Source organism: Drosophila erecta, unplaced genomic scaffold, assembly GCF_003286155.1.
Source record: "Drosophila erecta strain 14021-0224.00,06,07 unplaced genomic scaffold, DereRS2 tig00000055-arrow-pilon, whole genome shotgun sequence".
Taxonomy (NCBI): domain Eukaryota; kingdom Metazoa; phylum Arthropoda; class Insecta; order Diptera; family Drosophilidae; genus Drosophila; species Drosophila erecta.
In genome coordinates this window covers 18186317-18214247 of record NW_020825200.1, presented here as the reverse complement: position 1 = coordinate 18214247, position 27931 = coordinate 18186317, and the positions used below count along the sequence as shown (strand labels likewise).

General features: G+C 49.5%; 1 protein-coding gene across 1 annotated transcript; it reads left to right on the top strand.

Annotated features, from left to right (window-relative positions):
* The first annotated feature begins 267 nt into the window (after positions 1 to 267).
* Positions 268 to 27812, top strand: LOC6542186 (ryanodine receptor). Its single transcript, XM_015159289.2, has 28 exons — positions 268 to 334; positions 2912 to 3079; positions 5758 to 5961; positions 6246 to 6257; positions 6922 to 6999; positions 7063 to 7451; positions 7516 to 8040; positions 8099 to 8223; positions 8283 to 9705; positions 9762 to 10365; positions 10500 to 10599; positions 12096 to 12300; positions 12362 to 13118; positions 13177 to 14336; positions 14557 to 14751; positions 14824 to 14939; positions 15243 to 17515; positions 18095 to 18574; positions 19134 to 19271; positions 19424 to 19710; positions 19772 to 21869; positions 22657 to 22766; positions 22977 to 23322; positions 23562 to 23862; positions 24151 to 24261; positions 24321 to 24740; positions 24801 to 25002; positions 25056 to 27812. The coding sequence occupies exons 2-28, from the start codon at positions 3026 to 3028 to the stop codon at positions 27733 to 27735; spliced, it is 15393 nt and encodes a 5130-aa protein (XP_015014775.1). The 5' UTR covers positions 268 to 334; positions 2912 to 3025; the 3' UTR covers positions 27736 to 27812.
* Positions 27813 to 27931: the final 119 nt, after the last annotated feature.

The window sequence follows — 27931 nt, the reverse complement described above, 5'->3', positions numbered from 1 at the left end:
TAGATATCCAAAATATAATTAAAGTATATATCAAATATATTAGTTTTATTATCGGTGTAAAGGAACTGAACACACACGTTTGTAGCTCCTCTTAACTTCAACGCGCCCTAAATATCAACCATTTGCTCTATATGCAATGGCACTTCTATTCTGGCAATACCCGACCCACTGTGCCGGCTGCTGCGTACTGCGTGCCGCAGTGCCTTCTGCGCTCGCCGAGCGGCCATTCTCGCCGCTCGGCACCCATGCCACATCGCATTGCCCATCATTCTGCACTCGTGGTCGCCGCCGACGGGGCTCGTCGTCAGTCTAGAGAGTAATATCGACACGAAAAGTAAGTTCGCCGTGCTTCTGCTGGCCCACCAGCATCGAGTATAGAATCTATATGTGCGGAGCCCCTCGAAACGGGTGGAAAACGTGAAAAATCCATGCCAGAGCTGGCCACTTCCACGCGCCCTCGACGAGCACGTGGCGGAGTAGGGCTCCAGGGCGAAAATGGCGGTGTTGTGCGCGTTGCATAAGATTTGCAATTATAATTCCGACGATTCGAATAAGTAAAATATGAAAATTTGATGAAAAATTCGGAAAGTGCTCTAGTTTTGTGCGCTGCCCAGGCCTTTGCGTGTGATATTTTTGGACATGTGTGCGCCTTCGGCAACGGCTCCGCGTCTTCGGGTTTCTTCGGGCCGCAGTGGAGACCAAAAATAAACACACGACACCGCTGAAAGCCAACGAAATGTTGGGGTTTTCAAAACCTAAGATCTATCGTTCGGTTTGAAAAAAACAACAGCAAAAAAATACCTCTCTAATGAACAATCCCTAGTGGTGCGCCGGGCGGTGTACATATTTATGTAGATATATGGTGGATATGTGCGTTTCAGTGCGGGTGCTGCCGGTTCAGCAAATGGCGGAGCAGGAGGGCGGGATTGTGCCCGGGGTGTGCCATCGGACCCTTGGATTACCGATGGCCGCCTTGTCCCCGAGTCCCTCGGCTCGCAGACTGACTGCCGCCAGTGAAATCAGTAAAAATATGAGAAAAGTCCTTGCCCAAGGAGAGACCCACCCGGCGAGCCAGAAAGCAATCAATTAGAACTCGTCGTCGGGACTCTCGGGAAATCGCATCATGCGAGTGGCAACATGTTGCACATATATCTACAAATCCACCGGCTAAATATAAGTGCGGCCACTAAATATATAGATCGCGTGTGTTTGCCAGCTTGTCGACAAAGTAACGTTGGCACCTGCCCAGAAACATACTAGACACCCATCGAAGAAACCACGCTAAAAAGCGGAAATTACGGAAACATTCGATTAGCCGAATCCAAGGCACTTAATTACCACGATTGCCCGTGAAACGATGAACATATATGTATTTGTACATATATATACATATATATACCGCGATTTACTGATACCGCGGATACCACTGATCATCAAAGACCTCACTTTTTATACCCGTTACTCGTAACAGCTAGAAGGAAGCGTTTCCGTACCTATAATGTATATATTCTTGAAAAGGATCAATAGCCGAGTCCGTCTTTCTGTCCGTCCATTTTTACGTCGAGATCTCAGGAACGTAAAAACCTAGAAAGCAGTTTAAGCATGCAGATTCCAGAGACAAGACGCAGCTCAAGTTTGATTCCGGATTTTGCTACTTTTGATTTCCGACTAGTATACTATTTGCACTAGAAAGAACACTTTGACCAAGTTTTATCCAGATATGTATATACCTTTATAACTGAGAGACTAGCTTGCGTGAAAAGGGACGAATGGACAGACTTACATACATATAAACCTGGCTATATTGACTCGACTGTTGATACTGACTAAAAATAAATGTACTTTATATGGTCGAAAAAATCTTCTTTACTGCGCTCTTAATTTATGACTGAAATCCTAACACCCCTAATAAATGAAATTACAATTACGATGCAATTTCGCGATTAAAGTGTCAATACTGTAATAAATTACAAACAAATTATAATAATATTGGTATTCTGGTTGTTTGGTTTAATTCAAGTCGTATAGTTTTCATAACTTGTTGATGCCCAAACGATCTTCAAGCCCTTTAAAAATCTTCATATTTTTGAGTAATTAGAATTGGTATACCCATGAAACTTGAAATGCTTAATACTTGTTCTTCAAATTTTAATAATTTACATTCATTTTTTTAATTAATTTTTAATTTATTAAAAACTTTGGCGATATTGTATTTCGTACATGTACGACGTGATTTTATTAAATATCTCTTCAATATAAAAATATTATCGTACTGAAAAAAGATTTATAAAAGAATTATTTTTATACTGTATTTATTAACGAGGACTGTATAGTTCAAAATATTCAAAAAAAAATATAGATTAATCTTAAAAAAGAGAGTATTAAATTGGCCAAACAAATGTGCAGTTGACTTCACTTTTAGCCTTTAATGAGGACTCTTATTCAGTAGCACAATTCCTTTCATTTATTTGGCCTTTTGCCTGCTAGTAACATCTAACACACAAACAAATATCTACATAAATTCCTGAATAATTACAAGTGTAAAATACGAGCGAACAATCGCGGCGAATTTGGCAAGTGACACAGAAAGTGCGGAGAGCAAGGCAAAGGCGAAAATATCCGCAATACCGAGTGAATCAGCTGTTCGCACAGCGAAAGCAAAACAAAAAGCCGAACGAGAGAGTGCGAGAGAAAGTGGCCTCTCCACTCTCCGTTGGTCCGCGAGTGGGTGAGCGTGTGTGTGTTTGCCTTGGAAAGAGCGAGTGGAAGGGGATTCCCTAAATATAAACAAAAGTTCGTGCCACTCAAGTTCTGTCCGCCCATTAAGAAACTCTCGCCGACAGCCATTCCCACCCGTGACGAATGTAAACAATCGAATTCTAACCGTAAATATATTCCCAATCATTCGAAGGAAATTATACCGATTCGGGTGACCGAGGGAAATCCCAGAACAATTGAATTCAAACGTCGCTGCGATATAAATTCCGATTTGGAGGCGCTGCGGTCGTTGCGTTAACCAAACGAAATGGCTGAGGCGGAGGGAGGCTCCGAGCAGGATGATGTTTCATTCCTGAGAACGGTAAGTAACAGCAACAGGATATCACAATCCCTTCGCTTTTGGAAGATTCCAGACAGATTGATTGGGATTACATAATTCCACAATTTTTAAGTGATCAAATATTTAAAATCATTTTCAAGTAAGGCTTAGACTAGTTTCTACTTGATATATTTGCAAAGGTAGTGCACTTTCCATTCATAAATTTTGATGTATCCCAGGAAATCTTATGTTGAAATACATAAAACAAGTAAATATTACTTGCTCGCTGTAGATTAAAAAATAGGATTTATGATAGATTTAAAGCAATCGAATTCTGGATGGCAAACAATTTCAAGGCAATTTTTAAAGCCAATTCGTTTTGAAATTGGAGTATACCCCGCACAGCCAAGGACAACAGCAGATCATCTAAAATCAATTACGTCCACTCAATAAAATCCATGGGGATTTTTCACAATTGGTGTCATAAAATATCCGGCCATCCATAAAAGATATCCTGCCTCGTTTCCCCGGCTACGCCATGCAGCTGTATATATATGTAATGCATATTTATAGGCGCCCCTAACTTTTGTTTATGGCACACAATAAATACGGAGCCCAAGTCACAAATTCAATCACGGCCACCAGGGGCTTTAGCTTTTCGTCTGATTCCACTTTACATAGCCAGCTGGTTTTGGGCACGGGAAGGAGGTGGAGGCGTGGGAGTAGGTGGTGGTGAAGGTGGGGTGGAAGGATTCCTCAATGAACACATCGTCAGCTGACAAATGCCGCCATATATCAATGCCCACAGCTGGTGCGGCAAATGACAGCCATTATGGGGTATAAGTAAATAGTGTTGCTTCCCTGTGCTCACGCCCACGTGCCACACTCCTGCCCACGACCCAAGGGCCTTCCCCTACTGGGGGTCAGCGAGGTCAGCAGCAGCGACACCTTGCCGCAATAAATAAATACGTTTGGGGGCAAAAGTTGAGTTTACACATCGCAGCCACACGGACATCCGTGTATCTTTGTATCTGCTTGTGGCCCCCAAGTCCGATTCCCACACACCGCAACAGAAATTCAATAAATACCGAAGACCCGGCAGGGAAACAGGACTCGAGGTCCCCAGGGAAGTCCCTGCGCCGCCCTCCAAGTGAAGTCGATGTCAAATTACGCTTATGCCTCCCCGAAAACTTTACAGTTCACTAGCGAGGGACCCGAAAAGTGCAAGTTTGCAAAACCATTTATCGAAATGAAGTCAGATGCAAATTGAGTCATTGAGCAGTGCAGTTTTTGGATGCCCAAAACCAGGATGTGGTCGGATTTAAATTTTAAATAGATGGGCCAGGGACAATGATGCTGCAGTGTCAGGACTCGGCACTTCATTCGCATTTAAATTATGCAAGTTGCTCGATTCGAAATCCATTACCGTTCATTTAACTTCGACTACACACAACATCACCGGTCCAAAATCACAACCGGTGGGAGGGAAGGTGGGTGTGGACAACCAGCCTTACCACACCACCCACCCATGGGCCGTTCATTTGCACATTTAGTGCTTTGTAACAATTCCCCCAATTTGCGTGTGCATCGCCCGGCTGATTCTCCATGCCCACAAGGATGCAGATGGAGCTGGCGAGTCGAATGTGTCGGCAAATGCCAATTGGTATTGCGGTGGCTTGCCGGTCGGAATTGTTGCCAAAGTCTCATTAAAATTGCAGCACAACTTTGGGCCTCTTAACGACTTAATTGTTGCCTAAACTATCCCTCCATTCCTTAACTCAATGCTACCACTCCATGCACATGGAGAAATCGATTCCAGGATTTCTAACTTGAACATCACCTTAGGGAAGCGTCTTTCAAGAACTAGCTGAAATGGCAGCGGTAGAGTGATACCCTATACGCTGCTAAAGAAACTGCAAGGAAGTTGGAGATGTCCAGCACACAAGCGCCACCTAGCAGCTGTTCTATAAATGATGCTTCGATTTATAACCACCATAAATTCCATTACCTCCTAATGTGCCAAGGTTTTGAAACAAATTTTCCAATAGTATGTGCCTCTGTAATCTGTAGCTGTTTAGTTTCTGAGATCTCGACTTTTGCCATAGCCAGATCGACTAGGCTAGTGATTCCGATTTACTTTTTAGGGGTCGAAAACTTTTTATATGTTACACCTTCTTAAACATGTTTATTATACGTTTTATTCAAAGAGCAACGGATATCAATCTAAAGGACATAGTTAGAAAGTCTACAAATACAAAAAATTTAATTGTATGCATTACTCATAAGATTAGAGAGTAAAATTGATTCTTTGAAAAGTTTGTTACAGGTAGATGTAAGTGTTCCTGACCCAATTTTTGTTATTCTTGATCAGGATAAGTAGACACAAATGACTTTAAATGTCTAGCTCTGAAACATTCTGATATTTTGATACTGGAATTTATTTAGCATGTTTATACCTATCGATATACCGAAAATATTGGAAATCAGATTATTACTCACAACCTGCGGCTTGGTAGACATTAGCAATCCCTTCTTTATCCGTAGATAAATACAAAAATATATTGCCATCTATATTTGGTTAGCTCAGCATTTCTTAACTTTTAATAAACATGCAATAGGGCAACTTTCTTCAGCTGTCCAAGGTCAGCTGAATATTTTATACACTGTTAAATAAGGTGCATTACCACTAAATATTCTTCGTTTTCCGAATGCCATTGTAGGAGGACATGGTCACGCTCTCCTGCACGGCGACGGGGGAGCGTGTCTGCTTGGCCGCCGAGGGATTTGGCAACCGGCACTGCTTCCTCGAGAACATTGCCGACAAGAACGTGCCACCGGATCTCTCGCAGTGTGTCTTCGTCATAGAACAGGCGCTGTCCGTGCGAGCGTTGCAGGAGTTGGTGACGGCGGCCGGATCCGAGACTGTAAGTATAGCCCCTGGAAGCCGGTCAACTCGGATGTATGTCTTTTCATAGCAAAACCAAGTGAATCCCGAGCATTCATACCGTGTAGTAGTCTGTCCCGCCATTTCTGTGTTGTGATCCTTCTCGCTTCAAGGTCCCTAGAGTAAGGTCATATAAGTTCCCCGATAGCTAGCTCCTTGCATGCCCACTCTGTGATCTTCCCGTTCCGTTTTTCTCTTCTACACATTTGTAACCTATCACTTTTTCGTTATTTTTCAAAATTTTTCTAAATACCCACAAAACAGGATAGTCGACTTGTAAGTATACCTTTCAATTCTTCTTCGTTACTCGTATCGCGCTTCTTTCTCTCTTCTACACTCTATCTTTCTCACTCTGTCTGTGTAAAGTAGCGCTCGTTCTGTCTCGCTCCGCTATTGCTTCTTTATCATATCTCTGCGGGGAATAATCCCCTAAACCTGAGCTTGTGCTCACCTATTTTCCCCGAACAGAGATTCAAGTCGCGTAAGACTGGGCCTACGAACCTGGATCTTGCAGCTCCTAACTCAGCAGTGATTAAAATTAAGTACACTTGGACTACGGATTGTACGAGTATATTATCCCTTTCCAATGCAAAGAAGAACTCAAGGCCTCACAACCTAAAATATTCTTTAATTTTATGGAAAAGGAATTCCATTTTTCAATCGAAGGAATGTATTTAATTTAATTACAAATTTAAAATAATGATTTTATTTGAAGTGTACATTCATACACAATGAATATTGGCTCAGAGTCTTCTTTGTTTGATGTACTCCATAGATCTAACCATCAGCAACCACGAGCACTTTGCATCCTAACTTCGTAAATACTTAACTTTTTCCACTGTTATGCAGTAGTTTGTAGATTGTAGTCTTACCAACCCCTAGAGCCAGCTGTCTGCACACAGAGCTAACCATTTTTAATGGCTTTCCCCAAAATTCCTAGGGCAAAGGCACCGGATCGGGACACAGGACATTGCTCTACGGCAATGCCATTTTGTTGCGCCATCACAACAGTGATATGGTGAGTACTTGAACACTTTCACTTGACCGGCATGAATAAATGTAATACGCTTAAATTTTACAGTACTTGGCCTGTCTATCCACCTCCTCGTCGAACGACAAGCTGTCCTTCGACGTGGGCCTGCAGGAGCACAGCCAGGGAGAGGCCTGTTGGTGGACGGTTCATCCGGCGAGCAAGCAGCGCTCCGAGGGCGAGAAGGTGCGCGTCGGTGATGACCTGATCCTGGTGTCGGTGGCCACCGAACGTTATTTGCATACCACCAAGGAGAACGAGCAGTCTATTGTAAACGCCAGCTTCCACGTGACCCACTGGTCCGTGCAGCCCTACGGCACGGGCATTTCTAGGATGAAGTACGTGGGCTACGTCTTTGGCGGCGATGTGCTGCGCTTCTTCCATGGTGGCGACGAGTGCCTGACCATACCGAGTACATGGGGTCGTGAGGCGGGACAAAAGTAAGTGGATCACACGGAATGCCTGCAGTCACAGTACTTTAATCCAGTTTCAATCCTCCGACAGTATTGTTATTTACGAGGGCGGCGTGGTCATGGCACAGGCGAGGTCCCTGTGGCGCCTGGAACTCGCACGAACCAAGTGGACTGGTGGCTTCATCAACTGGTACCACCCGATGCGCATTCGCCACATAACCACTGGACGCTACTTAGGCGTCAACGACAGCAACGAACTGATTCTGGTTAAGAAGGAGGAGGCTTCAATTGCGACGACGACTTTCTGCCTGCGGCAGGAAAAGGACGACGAGAAGAAGGTGCTGGAGGACAAGGACCTAGAGGTGATAGGCTCGCCGATCATCAAGTACGGCGACACCACTGTCATCGTCCAGCACTGCGAGACTAGCTTGTGGCTCAGTTACAAGAGCTACGAGACCAAGAAGAAGGGCGTAGGAAAGGTGGAGGAGAAGCAGGCCATCCTGCACGAAGAGGGCAAGATGGACGATTGTCTCGACTTTTCGCGCTCCCAGGAGGAGGAGTCGAAGACGGCGCGTGTCATTCGCAAGTGCAGCAGCCTCTTCACCCAGTTTATTACGTAGGTGACCTGGAAGTCCTTCTCGAGTAGTTTCGTCATCCTATCGTAATCATTTCAGGGCCTTGGAAACACTGCAGTCAAATCGCCGACACTCCATTTTCTTCCAAAAGGTCAACCTCAACGAGATGGTCATGTGCCTGGAGGACTTGATCAACTACTTTTCGCAACCCGAAGACGATATGGGTGAGGCCTTTCGAAACATATCCTTAAGATGTTCAATTAAACCTCCAATTAATTTCCAGAGCACGAGGAGAAACAGAACCGCTTCCGTGCGCTGCGCAACCGACAGGATCTGTTCCAGGAGGAGGGCGTGCTGAATCTGATCCTGGAGGCCATTGACAAGATCAACATAATCACCTCGCAGGGCTTCCTCGCCAGCTTCCTGGCCGGCGACGAGACCGGTCAGAGCTGGGATCTCATCTCCACCTATCTTTACCAACTCCTGGCCGCCATCATCAAGGGCAACCACACGAACTGCGCCCAGTTCGCAAACAGCAACCGACTCAACTGGCTATTCTCGCGTCTCGGTTCCCAGGCCTCCAGCGAGGGTTCCGGCATGTTGGACGTACTCCACTGCGTGCTGATCGATTCGCCCGAGGCCCTGAACATGATGCGGGATGAGCACATCAAGGTGATCATTTCGCTGCTGGAGAAGCATGGCAGGGACCCCAAGGTCCTGGACGTTCTGTGTTCCCTGTGCGTCGGTAATGGAGTGGCGGTGCGATCCTCCCAGAACAACATTTGCGACTTTCTACTGCCAGGCAAGAACCTGTTGCTACAGACGCTCCTGGTGGACCATGTGGCCAGCATCCGACCGAACATCTTCGTGGGTCGCGTGGACGGCTCTTCCATGTACCAAAAGTGGTACTTCGAGGTGACCATGGATCACATCGAACAGACCACGCACATGATGCCCCACCTGCGCATCGGCTGGGCTAATACTTCCGGGTATGTACCGTATCCAGGAGGCGGAAAGAAATGGGGTGGCAATGGAGTAGGCGATGACCTGTATTCCTTCGGATTTGATGGCGCCTATCTGTGGACCGGAGGTCGCAGAACACTAGTGGTGGACGCGCTGCCCGAGGAGCCCTTTATCCGGAAGGGTGATGTTGTGGGCGTTGCCATTGATCTTTCTGTGCCCATCATCACGTTTACGTTTAACGGAGTAAAAGTGCGCGGAAGCTTTAGGGACTTCAACCTGGATGGAATGTTCTTTCCCGTAATGAGCTGCTCATCAAAGCTAAGCTGTCGTTTCCTTTTCGGAGGCGATCATGGTCGCTTAAAGTTTGCACCGCCCATGGGATTCTCTGCCCTAGTGCAGTGTCTCATGCCGCAGCAGATCCTCAGTCTGGACCCATGCTTCTACTTTGGTAATCTGAGCAAGAATGTTTTGGCTGGTCCTTGGCTTATTGAGGATGACAATGCTTTTGTTCCGAAACCCGTTGATACCACGGGTGTGACATTGCCCAGTTCTGTAGACCAAATCAAGGAGAAGCTGGCGGAGAATATCCACGAAATGTGGGCTCTGAACAAAATCGAGGCGGGCTGGTCGTGGGGCGAGCACCGTGATGACTACCACCGCATTCATCCCTGCCTCACCCATTTCGAGAAGCTTCCGGCGGCGGAGAAGCGGTACGACAACCAACTGGCTGTGCAAACGCTGAAGTAAGTTGACTTTCTTTTAAGTAAATTAACCATTACTGACCTTCGCTGCTCCCTAGGACGATTATCTCGCTTGGATACTACATAACCATGGACAAGCCACCAGCACGCATTCGCCCCGTGCGCCTTCCCAACGAGATATTCATGCAGGGCAACGGCTACAAGCCGGCTCCACTGGACCTAAGCGCCGTGACACTCACCCCGAAGTTGGAGGAACTCGTGGACCAGCTGGCCGAGAACACTCACAATCTGTGGGCACGGGAGCGCATCCAACAAGGTTGGACTTATGGCCTGAACGAGGACAGCGAAAACCACAGGAGTCCACACTTGGTGCCCTATGCCAAGGTGGACGAGGCTATCAAGAAGGCCAACAGGGACACAGCGTCGGAGACAGTGCGAACGCTCCTGGTTTACGGATATGTGCTGGATCCTCCCACGGGCGAGGGAACGGAGGCGCTCCTGGCCGAGGCACAGCGCCTCAAGTTCGCCGGATTCCGGACGTACAGGGTGGAGCGCAACTACGCCGTGACATCGGGCAAGTGGTACTTCGAATTCGAGGTCCTCACCTCCGGACCTATGCGAGTGGGTTGGGCCCGGGCTGATTGCTATCCGGGCGCGATGCTGGGCAGCGAGGACACCAGTTGGGCCTTCGATGGACACAATGTGAGTATGAGGAGGTCAGGGGTCTCCATGCCGAGGGTCATCCATTCGATGTAGGCTAGGGAGGGTTGGAAGGGACTGCGGTAACGCCTAATGTCAGATCGACTCAAACCAAACCCACAACCCCGTGATTATAGGTGACCAAAATGCACGCCGGATCCATTGAGCACTTCGGAGTGCGGTATGAGGCTGGCGATGTCATTGGTTGTTTCATCGATGTCAAGGAGCAAACGATCAGTAAGGACCTAGACGCCCTAGCAGCGTGCCTCAACGTTGATTTTATTTACTTTGATCGAACGCATTTTGTTTAACTCAACTTCTCAACTTAATCAACGATTTCGTTCCTTTTGATTTGTTAATTTAGCGACACTCTCTCATGTATACGATCATTAACCAGCTACCAGCAGAGTAAAGAGTCACATAACATTCGAGTAGGGCCATATTGATCGATCGAACCGCGACTAAATCTCGGCACTTGCCACTCAATTTTTAGGAAGAGAAAGTCTACGGTGGCGTCAGTGAATCCTTCGGTAAACAGTGCGGCCCCGGGGACATAGTCGGCGTCTTTCTAGACCTGGCCGACCACACAATTAGTAAGAACTGCTCGCTCCCTGTTGTAATGTCAAATCCTCTAAGCAGCCCCAAGGAATGTCCACCTCCGTGCTTTTGATATCTACTAAATGTGAACCAGAGCCACCGGATAACCGAGTGCCGCAGGTCCAGCGATGCGTGGGCCATGTGGTATCCACGCACCTCAATATTCACCTCAATATAGATACCCTGCAAAAGCGACCCATAGATACCCATCAAGACCGAACCGCCTACAGTTAACTTTAGGTCATTTTAGTCGAAATTGATTTATGATGTATCATACCTAACATGTTGATACCTTTTAATTTGCATCTTTAATTATCTAAATATCCAAATTATCTTTGTCTTCAAAATGGTACTCTTATCAACTTCATCGTGAGAAATTTCGCTAGAATTTGAATTGTTTGAATTGGACATACAATTGGGTAATCAAAGCAAGTAGATCAGCCATTTGAGACACGACAGACACCGAACCAAGCCCACTCATAGAATCGTCCGCCAAATGCACACGTCCATCAATGCCAGCTTCTCGTAGACTCTCACTTTCGGTCCAGACCATCCAATTCCCAAGCTCTAATGTCCAACTATTGTTATCTTGAACACCTTGAACGCCTAACAAGGAGCGCGACGCCTGGTTAGAGACCTGGGCGCCTGAGGAGCAGGTGACACATCAGCTCATCCCCAAGCTTTTTACTCTCTCGTAACTGCCTGTAATTACTAACGACACGTACTTAACCAATAGCAATTCAATCCAGTTGTACAATATTTAGCATGAGAGCTAACACAAGTACTAATAGCTTGCTTGACATTATAATCCTAGCTTTGCCTCCTAACTCGAAACCCAACCAGTTAAACACTACTCTAGTCCAGACATGATAACCATATAACATAATATAATGCAAGTATGCTGCAAGGCGAATCAAACGCCAATTAATACGCACGCATTTCCTAGAGGAATTAAAATTGCTTAATGGATTCCGGACGAACGATACAAACCGGATGCGGATACGGTTCTCAGGCCAAGGCCCGTTCGGAATTCATTGAGGAGCTGCTTGGTTCTTGGTTTCAATATGCTCATCATTAGCAACCGCCCAGCCAGCACCAAGCCTCGACCCCATTAACCATAATCAATCGTTGTGCAGGCTTCTCGCTGAACGGAGAACTCCTGATGGACGCGCTGGGCGGCGAGACGACCTTTGCCGACGTCACCGCCGAGGGGGTGGGTTTCGTGCCCGCCTGCACCCTGGGCGTGGGCCAGAAGGCGCGCCTCATCTACGGCCAGGACGTGGACTCCCTCAAGTTCTTCACCACCTGTGGCCTGCAAGAGGGATACGAGCCCTTCTGCGTGTGAGTACTCGGAGTACAAGTATATGTAGTTAAGTGAATTTAATTTAAATTTTACCTGCAGGAACATGCGTCGACCGGTGACACACTGGTACACCAAGGACCAGCCCATTTTCGAGAACACCGAGGAGATGCCCGACTGCCGCATCGATGTCACTCGAATTCCCGGCGGTGCTGACACCCCGCCGCACCTAAAGATCTCGCACAACACCTTTGAGACCATGGAGAAGGCCAACTGGGAGTTCCTGCGTCTTTCCCTGCCTGTGACCTGCATGAGTGAGTTCATAGGGGAGCAGGAGAAGGCCAGACGCTGGGACGAGATTAAGAATCGGCAGTACCGACTCATGCGCGAGGCGGAGATCGCCGCCCAAATGCAGGTCCAGACACAGGCCGCCCACATGGACCACATGCTGAAAGGTGGCTTCAATATGAACGATATCAAGGGCTTGACCCGTAATTTCGATGAGCACGCGGATGCAGAGGCAGACCACATCATGCGAGGACCAAACCGTCCGCCTCGCAAGGGTTCGCTCACCCGCAACATCACCTTCGAAACAGACATGTCCGCCGCCCTGGACGAAATGCAGCGATCCACGTCCGTGCTGGACATGAACGGCCTGGGCGAGGAGATGGACGACAAGAAGAAGCGCGGCCGCAGTCCCTTCAAGTTCTTCTCGAAGAAGTCGCGTGACCAGAGCCGCGAAAAGATGGGCGCCCGCACCCTGGACACCTCTCTGGAGCGTCGAAATACGGTGGCTCATGGACGGAACGTGGTTAACCAGCAGATGACCACACGCGCTCCTACTCTGCGGCTAAATAATGTAAGTCATGATTTCCTGTTAATTAGTGATGATGATTGGATTTGAAACCTCTTCTTAGGCCGAAATCCCTCCCAGCCCTGTGCCCCAGGGACCAAAGCAGTTGAGTGGCTCGAATCTTGGCCAGCAGCCGGTGGAAACTTCCGGTGACGAGATGTTCGACGCCGAGTGCCTCAAGTTGATCAACGAGTACTTCTATGGAGTAAGAATCTTTCCCGGTCAGGATCCCACGCACGTGTACGTGGGTTGGGTGACCACGCAGTATCACCTGCACAGCCGCGAGTTCAACAAGAACAAGGTTCGCCGTGGGTCAGTCTACATCGAGGATGACTACGAGATGGCCATCGAGCGGATCGACCGGCAGAGTTGCTATGTGGTGCGAGCGGACGAGCTCTTCAACGAGGTTACCCAGGATGCCTCAGGCAAGGGTGCCTCCCAGGGTATGTTCGTTGGCTGCTTCGTGGACACAGCCACCGGCATCATCCGCTTCACTTGCGAGGGCAAGGACACCTCTCACCGCTGGATGATGGAGCCAGACACTAAGCTCTTCCCCGCCATTTTCGTAGAGGCCACCAGCAAGGAGATCCTTCAGATCGAGTTGGGACGTACCCCCACTACACTGCCCCTTTCAGCGGCGGTACTGCCCACCAGTGACAAGCATATAAATCCACAGTCTCCGCCACGTCTGAAGGTCCAGTGCTTGCGTCCGCATCAGTGGGCTAGAGTTCCAAATACCGCACTTCAGGTGCACGCTCTGAAGCTATCCGACGTGAGGGGCTGGTCCATGTTATGCGAGGACCCCGTGTCCATGCTGGCCCTGCACATACCAGAGGAGGATCGCTGTATAGATATCCTGGAGCTCATCGAGATGGACAAGCTTCTGTCCTTCCACGCCCACAGTCTAACGCTCTATGCGGCTCTTTGTTACCAATCCAATTACAGAGCTGCCCATGCCCTGTGCCAGCATGTGGACCAGAAGCAGCTGCTCTACGCCATCAGGTCGGAGTACATGAGCGGACCATTGCGACAGGGCTTTTACGACCTGCTGATCGCCCTGCATCTGGAGTCCCATGCCACAACCATGGAGGTGTGCAAGAACGAGTACATCACACCGCTGGGAGCCGAGCTCAAGGAACTGTACTCCGAAGAGGAGATGCAGCACTCACTGCGATCCTTGGTTACGGAGTCAGTGCGTCCGCAGCTGCGGATGACGGAGATCACGTGAGTTGACCATTTACGGCTTTTCGCTCTACCCACAATGCACAGATTTCCCGATCACTGCTCGGGCTGGGGACATGGCATTCTGATTATCCTTTCGATTTTGTTCACATCCCCTTCTGTTTCGAATCTCCCGGTCCTGCATCTGATCCAACACAACACCTGATCCATCGAACCTCCTCAACATCGAACCGACACAACAACTACAACTACACCCGTCCAGACCCCCTGTGATTGCAACATCTAGTATGCCAAGTGTTTCCAGCGAACCGATCCCCGACATCGACCAATTGTACTCCCCGAAGTTCCCCTTAGAAGTAGTCAGGCAGTTCGTCATGGAGGCGCTGAAGGATGCCGTCGAGATCAATCAGGTGCACAACCGCGATCCCATTGGCTGGACCAACGAGAACCTCTTCCTGTGAGTAACACCTTTCCCCGCTAGGTCCATAGAATGTCCTTAGTGATAGCCCGATTCCCACTTGCCTTGTAGCCCTCTAATCAAGCTCACAGACCGGCTACTCCTGGTCGGCGTCCTGACCGACGAAGATGTCCAGCGGCTGTTGGTCATGATCGACCCGGAGACCTGGGACCAAGCCTTCGAGAGGGGTGAGTAGGGAATTGCTCACAGCTTTGGTCGGCTGGTAAAATTACACTAGCATTATTAGGTTAATTCCGGTATGGAGAATAGTATAAACAATTCTTAATTAATACAATAGGATCTCATTACTGATTATTTTGAAACTTGAGTACAAGGCAATCAGGGACATTAAATACATTTACTTTTTAATAGTCCGGAATAAACATAAATAAACATTGATTGAAAAGAAGCACACCTACTTTACCGGCAGACCACAGTCACCAATGCCTAAGAAACCGAACCTAATCTTATAGAATAATCGCTGCTTTCAGAGGGAAAGGATGAGCACCGCAAGGGCTTGCTCACCATGAAGATGGCCGAGGGCGCTAAGCTCCAGATGTGCTACCTGCTGCACCATCTCTACGACACCCAACTGCGCCACCGAGTGGAGAGCATCATCGCGTTCTCCCACGACTTCGTGGGCGATCTGCAGACCGATCAGTTGCGACGTTATATCGAGATCAAGCAATCCGATTTGCCCAGTGCTGTTGCGGCCAAAAAGACTAAAGAGTTCCGCTGTCCGCCGCGAGAGCAGATGAACCAGATTCTCTGCTTCAAGAACCTCGAAGCCGATGACCAGGACAACTGCACCTGTGGCCTTGAGTTGCGCGGACGCCTGGGCGACTTTCACGACTCCCTCATGCAAAAGGTGTCGCTCAACGCTCTCCAGGAGCCGGATGGCGTCGAGGGCACAGCGATCGAGGAGATAAAGACAGGACCCATCACGAAGATCTACAACTTTATCAACACCGTCAAAGAGCTGGAGGAGGGCCCCAAGGAGGTGGAGGAGCCGGAGAAGAAGACACCAGAGGAGGTGTTTCGCAAAGTGCTCATTAAGACGATCGTCAGCTGGGCCGAGGAGTCGCAGATCGAGAATCCCAAGCTGGTGCGCGAGATGTTCAGTCTGCTGCTGCGGCAGTATGACACAGTCGGAGAATTGGTTCGCGCCCTGGAGAAGACGTACGTGATAAACACCCGGGCCCGCGAGGACGTGGCAGAGATGTGGGTGGGCCTCAGCCAAATTCGCGCCCTGTTGCCCGTTCAGATGAGCCAGGAAGAGGAGGAGCTGATGCGCAAGCGGCTGTGGAAGCTGGTGAACAACGCCACCTTCTTCCAGCACCCGGACCTCATACGCATCCTGCGCGTCCACGAGAACGTGATGGCAGTGATGATGAACACACTCGGGCGGCGGGCACAGGCTCAAAGTGATGCGCCCACCCAGCCGGAAGGAGCCGAAGGAGCTCCATCCAAGGAAAAGGACACCTCCCACGAAATGGTGGTGGCTTGCTGCCGATTCCTCTGCTACTTCTGCCGCACTGGCCGCCAAAACCAAAAGGCCATGTTCGATCATTTCGACTTTCTACTGGACAACGCCAACATCCTGCTGGCACGACCCAGTCTACGAGGATCCACGCCCCTCGATGTGGCATACTCGAGTTTGATGGAGAACACAGAATTGGCTCTGGCCCTGAGGGAACACTATCTGGAGAAGATCGCCGTCTATCTGTCGCGGTGCGGACTGCAGAGCAACTCGGAGCTCGTGGAGAAGGGCTATCCGGATTTGGGTTGGGATCCCGTCGAAGGTGAGCGGTACCTGGACTTCCTGCGCTATTGCGTTTGGGTCAACGGCGAGAGCGTCGAGGAGAATGCAAACCTTGTCATTCGACTTCTTATCCGTCGTCCGGAATGCTTGGGACCGGCTCTAAGAGGAGAAGGAGAAGGTCTGTTCCGCGCCATCGTCGAGGCTAATCGCATGTCGGAGCGCATCTCGGACCGCTGCAAGATGCAGGACGAGGCCGAGGGCACGATTGCCGGACTGAACTTCACACACCCTCTGCCGGAGGGCGAGGAGGACGAGGACTACATCGATACCGGAGCCGCCATTCTGAACTTCTACTGCACCCTGGTGGACCTACTGGGCCGCTGTGCTCCGGACGCTTCGGTCATCGAGCAGGGCAAGAACGAGTCCCTGAGGGCTAGAGCTATTCTGAGATCTCTGGTGCCACTGGAGGATTTGCAGGGGGTGCTCAGCCTAAAGTTCACCCTCTCACAGACGGCGCCCGGCGAGGAGAAGCCCAAGTCGGACATGCCGTCCGGCCTGCTGCCCAACAACAAGCAGAGCATCGTGCTCTTCCTGGAGCGCGTCTACGGCATCGAGGCCCAGGACCTCTTTTACCGCCTGCTGGAGGACGCCTTCCTGCCGGATCTCCGCACTGCTACCATTCTGGACAAGAGCGATGGATCCGAGAGCGACATGGCACTGGCCATGAACCGCTACATCGGCAACTCGATCCTTCCGCTGCTCATCAAGCACTCCAAGTTCTACAACGAGGCCGAGAACTACGCCAGCCTCTTGGATGCCACTTTGCACACGGTCTACCGGCTGTCCAAGAACCGTATGCTGACCAAGGGGCAGCGCGAGGCTGTTTCCGACTTCCTGGTGGCCCTCACATCCCAAATGCAACCTGCCATGCTGCTCAAGCTGCTGCGCAAGTTGACTGTGGATGTGTCCAAGTTGTCCGAGTACACCACCGTGGCCCTCCGGGTGAGCATCGATATCCTTTCCAATTGCCTTTTACAACTTCTGTATCATTTTTATATAGCAAAATATTGATTTGAGTACATATCGAAATAGCCTCATTTATTACTGATATCTTTGCACCCACTTATATATTTGAAATATCCATGTAAAATTAATTGTATTGAAAGAATTCATCGATTAATCACATTTTATCTGATTTGCTTCAATGTCAATAATTATGAAAGCGTCGCAATTTTAACGATATTTCTGTGGTTAATATTCATATTCTAAACATGGAAATGTTTTTAGTTACTTAAATAACAAACTAGTTAAACTGACATTTCATTTCTTAACATAATTTAAAAGTCGTTAACAAGTATAATAATTAATAATGCATTTAATAAAACCAAGAACATGGAAATATTTTTTAGGTACTTAAATAACAAACTAGTTAAACTGACATTTAATTTCTTAACATAATTTAAAAGTCGTTCACAATTATAATAATTAATAATGCAATTAATAAAACCAAGAACACATGTTAATGCAAGCGACTACCAAGACAGTTTCCCATATTAATGCCACTCCCTTGACCTCCGATAGCTTCTCACCCTGCACTTCGATCGCTGCGCCAAGTACTACGGCTCAACTCAAGGCCAGGGCTCCTATGGAGCCTCATCGGACGAGGAGAAGCGCCTGACGATGCTGCTGTTCTCGAACATTTTTGACTCGCTCAGCAACATGGACTATGACCCGGAACTGTTCGGTAAAGCCCTGCCCTGCCTGATCGCCATCGGCTGCGCCCTGCCCCCGGACTACAGTCTGTCCAAGAACACGGACGAGGACTACTACGGCCGCCAGATGGGTGCCCCGGATCAGCCGCAGTACATGCCCAATCCGATCGACACCAACAACGTGCATCTGGACAACGACCTCAACTCGCTCGTCCAAAAGTTCAGCGAGCACTACCACGATGCTTGGGCCAGTCGGCGGTTGGAAGGTGGCTGGACCTACGGAGACATCCGATCCGACAATGATCGCAAGCATCCTCGCCTGAAGCCCTACAACATGCTCAGTGAATATGTGAGTACCCCCGTTGGCCAGGCAGGCTAATATTTAATCTAAATCCTTTTACCATTAACCAGATATTCTGTTTTCATTTTCTAGCTTTTTATAACTAATTAATGACATATGATCACAATCCATTATTCTGTTTTCAGTTTGTATATTTAGCACCAGCTAAATCATATCATTATGTGACTAGCATTCTTAATTAATGATTTTTTATTGACTTATTTTTTCCTACGTTTTCTAACATCGATTTTACATGTTTTAGGTTATTTGGTGTCCCAGGGACAGGTTTATATATTGGCTAATCTTTAATTCGCTTTAAAAGACCAAGAATGTGGCAACTAGAGTAATTAAAAAACTTTACTATTATCGTAGGCGGACTTACTTAATTGTGAGATAAACCCTTGTTTCTGTGACACTTAACTTATATGCACCTTTACTTAAATAATTCAATCTTAATTGTGCTAGCTTTATCAACGTAATTCAACAGCTAACTCAAAATCGTTCCACCAATATATAGAGTAATACGGCTTAACAGAAGCTATTCTTACCACTGAAATCTCATTGACAGGAACGCGAGCGGTACCGGGATCCGGTGCGGGAGTGCCTGAAGGGTCTGCTGGCCATTGGCTGGACCGTGGAGCACTCCGAGGTGGAGGTGCCGTTGAATCACCGCGGATCGACGCGACGTCAGTCGAAGCCCCAAATTGTATGTAGCAGCGAAGAGCCTCTTACTAATCCTCGTTTCGAAAACCACCTAACTCATATTCCAAATTATCTATTCCTTTTCCAATTGGCTTTTCTGTCTTTGAACCACGCCCACGCCCACGACCTATACCTTGCCGCCCCTAACACCGATAGAACGAATTCCAGAACGAGGGCAGCCCGTTCAACTACAACCCGCACCCGGTGGACATGAGCAACCTGACCCTGAGCAGGGAGATGCAGAACATGGCCGAGCGCCTGGCGGAGAACTCCCACGACATCTGGGCCAAGAAGAAGAACGAGGAGCTGAACGGTTGCGGTGGCGTCATCCATCCACAACTGGTGCCATACGATCTTCTGACCGACAAGGAGAAGAAGAAGGATCGTGAGCGCTCGCAGGAGTTCCTCAAGTATATGCAGTACCAGGGCTACAAGCTGCACAAGTGAGTAGTGGACGAAGACTAACAGAGTCCTGAATTCATCTTGACATGTTCCCCACTCAAGGCCATCAAAGGGAGGAGCTGTGGAAGAAGGAGGAGCCACTCAGGCTGCCGTTGAACTGCGCTTCTCGTACTCCCTGCTGGAGAAGCTCATTCAGTATCTGGACCGAGCCACCATCAACATGAAACTGCTGAAGCCATCGACCACGTTCAGTCGCCGCTCTTCCTTCAAGACGGCCACCCGGGACATCAAGTTCTTCTCGAAGGTGGTGCTGCCCCTGATGGAGAAGTACTTCTCAACGCACCGCAACTACTTCATCGCCATTGCCACGGCAACCAATAATATTGGAGCAGCCTCACTCAAGGAGAAGGAAATGGTGGCCTCGATCTTCTGCAAGCTGGCCGCTCTATTGCGTAACCGACTAAGTGCATTTGGACCGGATGTCCGCATCACAGTACGGTGCCTCCAGGTCCTGGTCAAGGGCATCGATGCACGCACCCTGACCAAGAATTGTCCCGAGTTTATTCGCACCTCTATGCTGACGTTTTTCAACCAGACGTCCGATGACTTGGGTAACACGATCCTTAACCTACAGGATGGCAAGTACAGCCACCTGAGAGGCACTCACCTGAAGACCTCCACATCGTTGGGATATGTAAACCAGGTGGTTTTGCCAGTACTTACTGCCATGTTTGATCACTTGGCAGCCTGTGACTACGGCAGCGATTTGCTTCTCGACGAGATCCAGGTGGCGTCCTACAAGATCCTGGCTGCTCTATATCATTTGGGTACCGATGGCACCCTGACGCACGACAGGAAGTATCTTAAGACCGAGATTGAGAGGCATAGACCCGCCCTGGGCTCCTGTTTGGGAGCTTACAGTTCCTGCTTTCCGGTGGCCTTCTTGGAGCCGCACCTCAACAAGCACAACCAGTACTCGCTGCTCAACCGCATTGCGGATCACTCGCTGGAGGCGCAGGACATTATGGTCAAGATGGAGAGCTGTATGCCCAATCTAGAGACCATTCTCGCCGAGGTCGACCAGTTTGTGGAGTCAGACAAGACGTACAACGATGCACCGCACATTATTGATGTGATCCTGCCGCTGCTTTGCGCCTATCTACCATTTTGGTGGTCCCAGGGTCCGGACAACGTGAGTCCCACCAGCGGCAACCACGTGACCATGGTCACAGCCGATCACATGAATCCGTTACTGCGAAATGTGCTTAAAATGATCAAGAAGAACATCGGCAACGATAATGCCCCTTGGATGACACGCATTGCGGCCTATACGCAGCAGATCATCATCAATACGTCGGAGGAGCTGCTCAAGGATCCGTTCCTACCGCTGGCGGAGCGGGTTAAGAAGCGGACTGAGAACATGCTGCACAAGGAGGACAGCATGCGCGGATTCATCAAGTCGGCCACAGACGACACTTCACAGGTGGAGACGCAGCTGCAGGAGGACTGGAACCTGCTAGTTCGAGACATATACTCGTTCTACCCCCTGCTTATAAAGTATGTGGATCTGCAGCGAAACCACTGGCTGAAGGACAACATACCAGAGGCCGAGGAGCTCTACAACCATGTGGCAGAGATCTTCAATATCTGGTCCAAGAGCCAGTACTTCCTTAAGGAGGAGCAGAACTTCATCTCTGCTAATGAGATTGACAACATGGCCCTGATCATGCCAACTGCCACTAGGAGGTCGGCCATCTCGGAAGGCGCTCCTGCCGTGGGTGGTAAAGTAAAGAAGAAGAAGAAGAACAGGGACAAGAAGCGCGACAAGGACAAGGAGGTGCAGGCCAGTCTGATGGTGGCCTGCCTGAAGCGCCTCCTGCCCGTGGGCCTGAACCTTTTCGCGGGTCGAGAGCAGGAGCTGGTGCAGCACTGCAAGGATCGGTATCTGAAGAAGATGCCCGAGTACGATGTGATCGAGTTCGCCCGCAACCAGTTGACCCTGCCGGATAAGCTGGACCCCTCGGACGAGATGTCCTGGCAGCATTACCTTTACTCAAAGCTGGGCAAGACGGAGGAACCGGTGGACGAGCAGGCGCTGGAGAAGGCCAATGTAAACTCCAACGAAAAGGGCAAGGACAAGACCCAGGAGACGGTGGATCGCATCGTGGCCATGGCCAAGGTTCTGTTTGGCCTGCACATGGTAAGTGCCGGATCAACTCCGCCCCCGACGGGATGGGACGTATCTATCTCGATCTGTCTAAATTTTAATATTTCAAACTGCACAACTCTGATGCCATCAGTTCGAGTAACTCATCTCTATTGAAACTGAACGAGCTTGTCTGTGCAACATCTCAAATCTTTCAACTCTAATCTGTTAATCACTCGATCTTTCTTTTCCTCTCGAAACATCGACAACATCAACAACATGATCAACACCAACATCGACATCGACATCGACATGCACCCACATCGCCAACTCTTCATCCACCCCGACAATTGTTGACTGAAATGCTGACCGTCCCGTGAACGAAACATTTACAGATCGACCATCCACAACAGCAGAGCAAGAATGTCTACAGGAGCGTTGTGTCGATCCAAAGGAAGCGTGCCGTAATCGCATGCTTCCGTCAGACATCGCTACATTCTCTACCCAGGTTATTACCGATTGCAGTTCACAGATTGCAGATTTAAGATTGCAGATGCAGATTGCAGATTGCAGATTGCAGATTGCCGATTGATTAGCTCTGTGGGAACCAACTAACCATACTAGTGTTCTATAAGTTTATCTGTCCTAACGCCCATTTTATCATCGTCTTCAATGGCATCAATCTAATCCGACCCCTTTTGATACTGATACTGAATTCCCACTAATAGCTAATGCACTAATGTGAGCGCCGTGTTCTAAACGCCATTTGTATTATTGTATATTTTTATGGACTTGCCGCACGCTTGCTTGCCACTTGCCAATCCGATTCCGAATCCCTTAGGCAGCCAGCTCCAAGAACAGATCCAAGCGGTGGGGTTCAAAGATCTCGGTGGCGCGTCGCCAGGCAGTCATTTCAAGCTTACGCGCCAAGCATCTTTATCGCATGAGCAGGTGGTACTCGTTCTCGTAGTCGCATCGATTGGTTCATCGCCTCCTAAGTTTCTTTAATTTTCCACCCCAAGGATCAACATCAGTTCTTATTTGTGCTTTGTGTTGCTCTCTAACTTGATTTGATTAACCATATGCATGCCAACGTGTTTTTCCAACTCTTAATAACGATCATTGCTCAAATCACTAACTATTGAACGCAATCCCCTCCAGACACCGTGCCTGCAACATCTTCGCACGAACCTACCACGAGCAGTGGCTGCAGGAGGAGAACGTGGGCCAAGAGGTGATGGTCGAAGACCTGACCCAGACGTTCGAGGACTCTGAGAAATCCAAGAAGGAGGGCGAGGAGACGGACAGCAAGCCTGATCCGCTAACCCAATTGGTTACCACCTTCTGTCGCGGCGCCATGACGGAACGCAGCGGTGCCCTCCAGGAGGATCTGCTCTACATGTCCTATGCCCAGATCGCGGCCAAGTCCACGGGCAAAGAGGAGGAGGAGGGCGGCGACGAGGAAGGCGGTGAGGGAGGCGAAGAGGGCGAAGGCACCAGCATCCATGTAAGTGCAATCCCTAAAACTAACAAAGACCCACTAACAACAGCTTGTACCCCCAAACTCCACATGTCTGACTCAGTGTCGTATGCGGCAGTTAATGGTAACTATTCCTCCAGCTGAAATAACTAAACAATCGCTTTGCTATTTTATATATCCCATACTCAGCTTAGGGCCCCAATCTCCCATATACTATTATGGCCTTAAAATATAATAAAAAAAACCATTCATTAATACCTCCACAGGAACAAGAGATGGAGAAGCAGAAACTGCTCTTCCACCAGGCACGTCTCTCCAATCGTGGCGTTGCCGAAATGGTGCTGTTGCACATTTCCGCCTCCAAAGGTATACCTTCGGAGATGGTAATGACGACACTCAATCTCGGCATCGCCATTCTGCGCGGTGGCAACATCGACATCCAAATGGGCATGCTGAACCACTTGAAGGAAAAGAAGGACGTCGGCTTCTTCACGTCCATCGCCGGACTGATGAACTCCTGCAGTGTACTGGACCTGGACGCCTTCGAGCGAAACACCAAAGCAGAGGGTAAGTCCATCCGCCCGAGTTCCCACGCGTCCACCTCCACCAGCTTTAAGTTGCCGTGCCCCTTATATTTGGTTCGCATACTTCTTAGTTCGATTAGTCTATTGATTTGTGTCTACTTCCATCCAACTGATTTCCCAACCACCCAACACCACCATGCCTCGCATGCCATTACCACCAACCAACCAACCACCAACCCACCAATCCCGTGTACGTGATTCCCGCTATCGTTGTACCAATCCACCCAAATTTGTCACACGAACAAAGAGTATATTCCGAGTGCGGGTGCAGGTCTTGGTGTAGGTTCCGAGGGCGCCGCGGGCGAGAAGAACATGCACGATGCGGAGTTCACCTGTGCGCTGTTCCGGTTCATCCAGCTGACCTGTGAGGGCCACAATTTGGGTGAGTAATGTGGGTGAAGAGAGTTGAGAACGCGTGATCCTCAAGCTCATCCCTTGCAGAATGGCAAAACTATTTGAGGACCCAGGCCGGTAACACCACCACCGTAAACGTGGTCATCTGCACTGTGGATTACTTGCTGCGTCTGCAAGAGTCCATCATGGACTTCTACTGGCACTACTCGAGCAAAGAGATCATCGATCCCGCTGGAAAGGCCAACTTCTTCAAGGCCATCGAAGTGGCCAGCCAAGTATTCAACACGCTCACTGAGGTCATCCAGGGTCCTTGTACCCTCAATCAGCAGGCCTTGGCACACTCGAGGTTGTGGGATGCAGTTGGTGGCTTCCTCTTCCTGTTCTCTCACATGCAAGACAAACTGTCGAAGCACTCCAGCCAAGTTGATCTGCTCAAGGAACTGCTGAATCTACAAAAGGACATGATCACCATGATGCTTTCCATGCTGGAGGGAAATGTTGTTAACGGTATGCGAATTGGCTCTCCAACCTTGGATGACTAACGCAGATTAATATCCGATTCAACAGGCACTATTGGCAAACAGATGGTGGACACCCTGGTGGAGTCCGCCAGCAATGTGGAGCTGATTCTCAAGTACTTCGACATGTTCCTGAAGCTCGCCGACCTTATTGAATCACCAAGCTTCCACGAAGTGGATATGAAGAACGAGGGCTGGGTGACCCCCAAAGACTTTAGAGAAAAGATGGAGCAATCCAAGAACTACACACCGTAAGTGAAGATCAAGTACTCGCAGTCACAAATTATAACGCTCCGTTTTACAGGGAAGAAATGGATTTCCTTTTGGCCTGCTGCGAGCGCAACCACGAGGGCAAGATCGATTACCGGGCCTTCGTGGAGCACTTCCACGAACCATCAAAGGAGATCGGTTTCAACCTGGCTGTGCTCCTGACCAACCTCAGCGAACACATGCCAAACGAACCACGCCTGGCGCGCTTCCTGGAGACCGCCGGCTCGGTGCTCAACTACTTTGAGCCCTTCCTGGGCCGCATCGAGATTCTCGGCAGCTCCAAGCGCATCGAGCGCGTGTACTTCGAGATCAAGGACTCGAACATCGAGCAGTGGGAGAAGCCCCAGATTCGCGAGTCCAAACGTGCCTTCTTCTATTCCATCGTCACCGAGGGCGGCGACAAGGAGAAACTAGAGGCCTTTGTGAACTTCTGTGAGGACGCCATCTTTGAGATGACCCACGCCTCGGGACTGATGGCCACGGATGATGGCGGTGGCAATGTGAAGCGGGATACTGCCTATAGTTCCTACATGAGCGAGGAGGAGGAAGAGCGAGCTGCTCGTGATCCCATCCGACGCACCATCACCGCCGTCAAAGAAGGACTCAAGTTCGGAGTGCACATGCTTAGTCCGGCGAACATCAAGCACCAGATCGGCGTGATGCAGACCAAATCCATACCAGAACTTATTGTCGGCTTTTTCAAGATCATCTTTTATATATTCTACTATACCGGATACGCGCACTTCTGCGTGGTGCGCTACATATTCGGAATCCTACTGAACCTCATGCGAGGACCTGCGCCGGAGCAGGAGGAGGAACCGGTGGTGGAGGAGGAAACGTTTGGAAGAGCACTGCCACCATTGCCGCTGGAAGAACCGCCGGGCACAGTGCAAGCCTTCGGACTGGACATCAACAAGGAGGATAACGGCATGTACAAGGTGGTGGTGCACGAGTCTCCAGCCAATTCCTCGATGGAGGAGGGCGGAGAATCCAGTCCCGAGGACGGAACAGCTCCCAGCGGGGAATTGGTCGAAGGTGAACCACACCAGGAGCCCATTTCCATTGTGGATCTCCTGGGTGGAGAGGCTGCAAAGAAGGCGGCACAGGAGCGGCAGGAGGCGCAAAAGGCTCAGGAGGCCGCAATGGCCTCCATCGAGGCGGAAGCCAAGAAGTCCTCATCTGCGCCTCAGGAGACTCCAGCCGTCCACCAGATCGACTTCTCGCAGTACACCCATCGCGCCGTTAGCTTCCTGGCCAGGAACTTTTACAACCTTAAGTATGTGGCCCTGGTGCTGGCTTTCAGCATTAACTTTATGCTACTTTTCTACAAAGTCACCTCGTTTACCGAAGAAGCGGACAGCTCTGCCGAGGAGGAGCTCATTCTGGGCTCCGGGTCGGGAGGGGGTGCGGACATCACGGGCTCTGGCTTTGGCGGATCAGGGGACGGGGGATCGGGCGATGGCGAAATGGAGGACGAGATACCGGAACTTGTGCACGTGGACGAAGACTTCTTCTACATGGAACACGTTCTTCGCATTGCGGCATGCCTTCACTCACTTGTCTCTCTGGCCATGTTGATTGCCTACTACCATCTGAAGGTTCCACTGGCCATCTTCAAGCGGGAGAAGGAGATTGCCCGCCGGCTGGAGTTCGAGGGATTGTTCATTGCGGAGCAGCCGGAGGATGACGACTTCAAGTCGCACTGGGACAAGCTTGTTATTTCTGCGAAAAGTTTCCCGGTGAACTACTGGGACAAGTTCGTGAAGAAGAAGGTGCGCCAAAAGTACAGCGAGACCTACGACTTTGACTCGATCTCCAATCTGCTGGGCATGGAAAAGAGCACATTCGCGGCTCAGGAGAGCGAGGAAACGGGCATCTTTAAGTACATCATGAACATCGACTGGCGCTATCAGGTGTGGAAGGCTGGCGTTACCTTCACGGACAACGCCTTCCTCTACTCGCTGTGGTACTTCAGCTTCTCGGTTATGGGTAACTTCAACAACTTCTTCTTTGCCGCCCATCTGCTCGATGTGGCCGTGGGTTTCAAGACCCTGCGTACCATTCTGCAGTCTGTAACCCACAACGGCAAGCAACTGGTTCTGACCGTGATGCTGCTCACCATCATAGTATACATCTACACTGTGATTGCGTTCAACTTCTTCAGGAAGTTCTACATCCAAGAGGAGGACGAGGAGGTGGACAAGAAGTGCCACGACATGTTAACCTGCTTCGTGTTCCATCTGTACAAGGGTGTGAGAGCGGGCGGTGGAATAGGTGACGAGATCGGGGATCCGGATGGAGACGACTACGAGGTCTATCGCATCATCTTCGACATCACGTTCTTTTTCTTCGTGATCATTATCCTGCTGGCCATTATCCAGGGTCTGATCATCGACGCCTTCGGCGAGCTGCGTGACCAACTGGAGTCGGTGAAGGACAACATGGAGTCCAACTGCTTCATCTGCGGGATGGGCAAGGACTTCTTTGACATAGTACCGCACGGCTTCGACACGCACGTCCAGAAGGAGCACAACTTGGCCAACTACATGTTCTTCCTGATGCATTTGATTAACAAGCCGGACACGGAGTATACCGGCCAGGAGACGTACGTGTGGAACATGTACCAGCAACGCAGCTGGGACTTCTTCCCGGTGGGAGACTGCTTCCGCAAGCAATACGAGGATGAGCTTTCTGGCGGAGGCGGCGGCGGTTAAAAGACGATTCGCTGCGTCTGTTTTCTGGGCACAATCACACGGGCACTGGACGGTCCAAGGACTCTCGGGATCCACTTTTGTATCGGTAATTTGACAACATCTGGAATTTTTACCTAGTCAACTTTAGCAATGTATTTTAAGCAATATCCTACACAATCGTTTTTATGTACGTAGGAGTACGACCTGTTTCCAAACT

Coding starts and splice junctions, on each gene's coding strand:
- LOC6542186 (XM_015159289.2), top strand. CDS start 3,026: ATGGCTGAGGCGGAGGGAGGCTCCGAGCAGGATGATGTTTCATTCCTG. Junction 19,711..19,771: donor CAGGGCTACAAGCTGCACAA/GTGAGTAGTGGA, acceptor TCCCCACTCAAG/GCCATCAAAGGGAGGAGCTG. Junction 23,323..23,561: donor GCGAAGGCACCAGCATCCAT/GTAAGTGCAATC, acceptor ATACCTCCACAG/GAACAAGAGATGGAGAAGCA.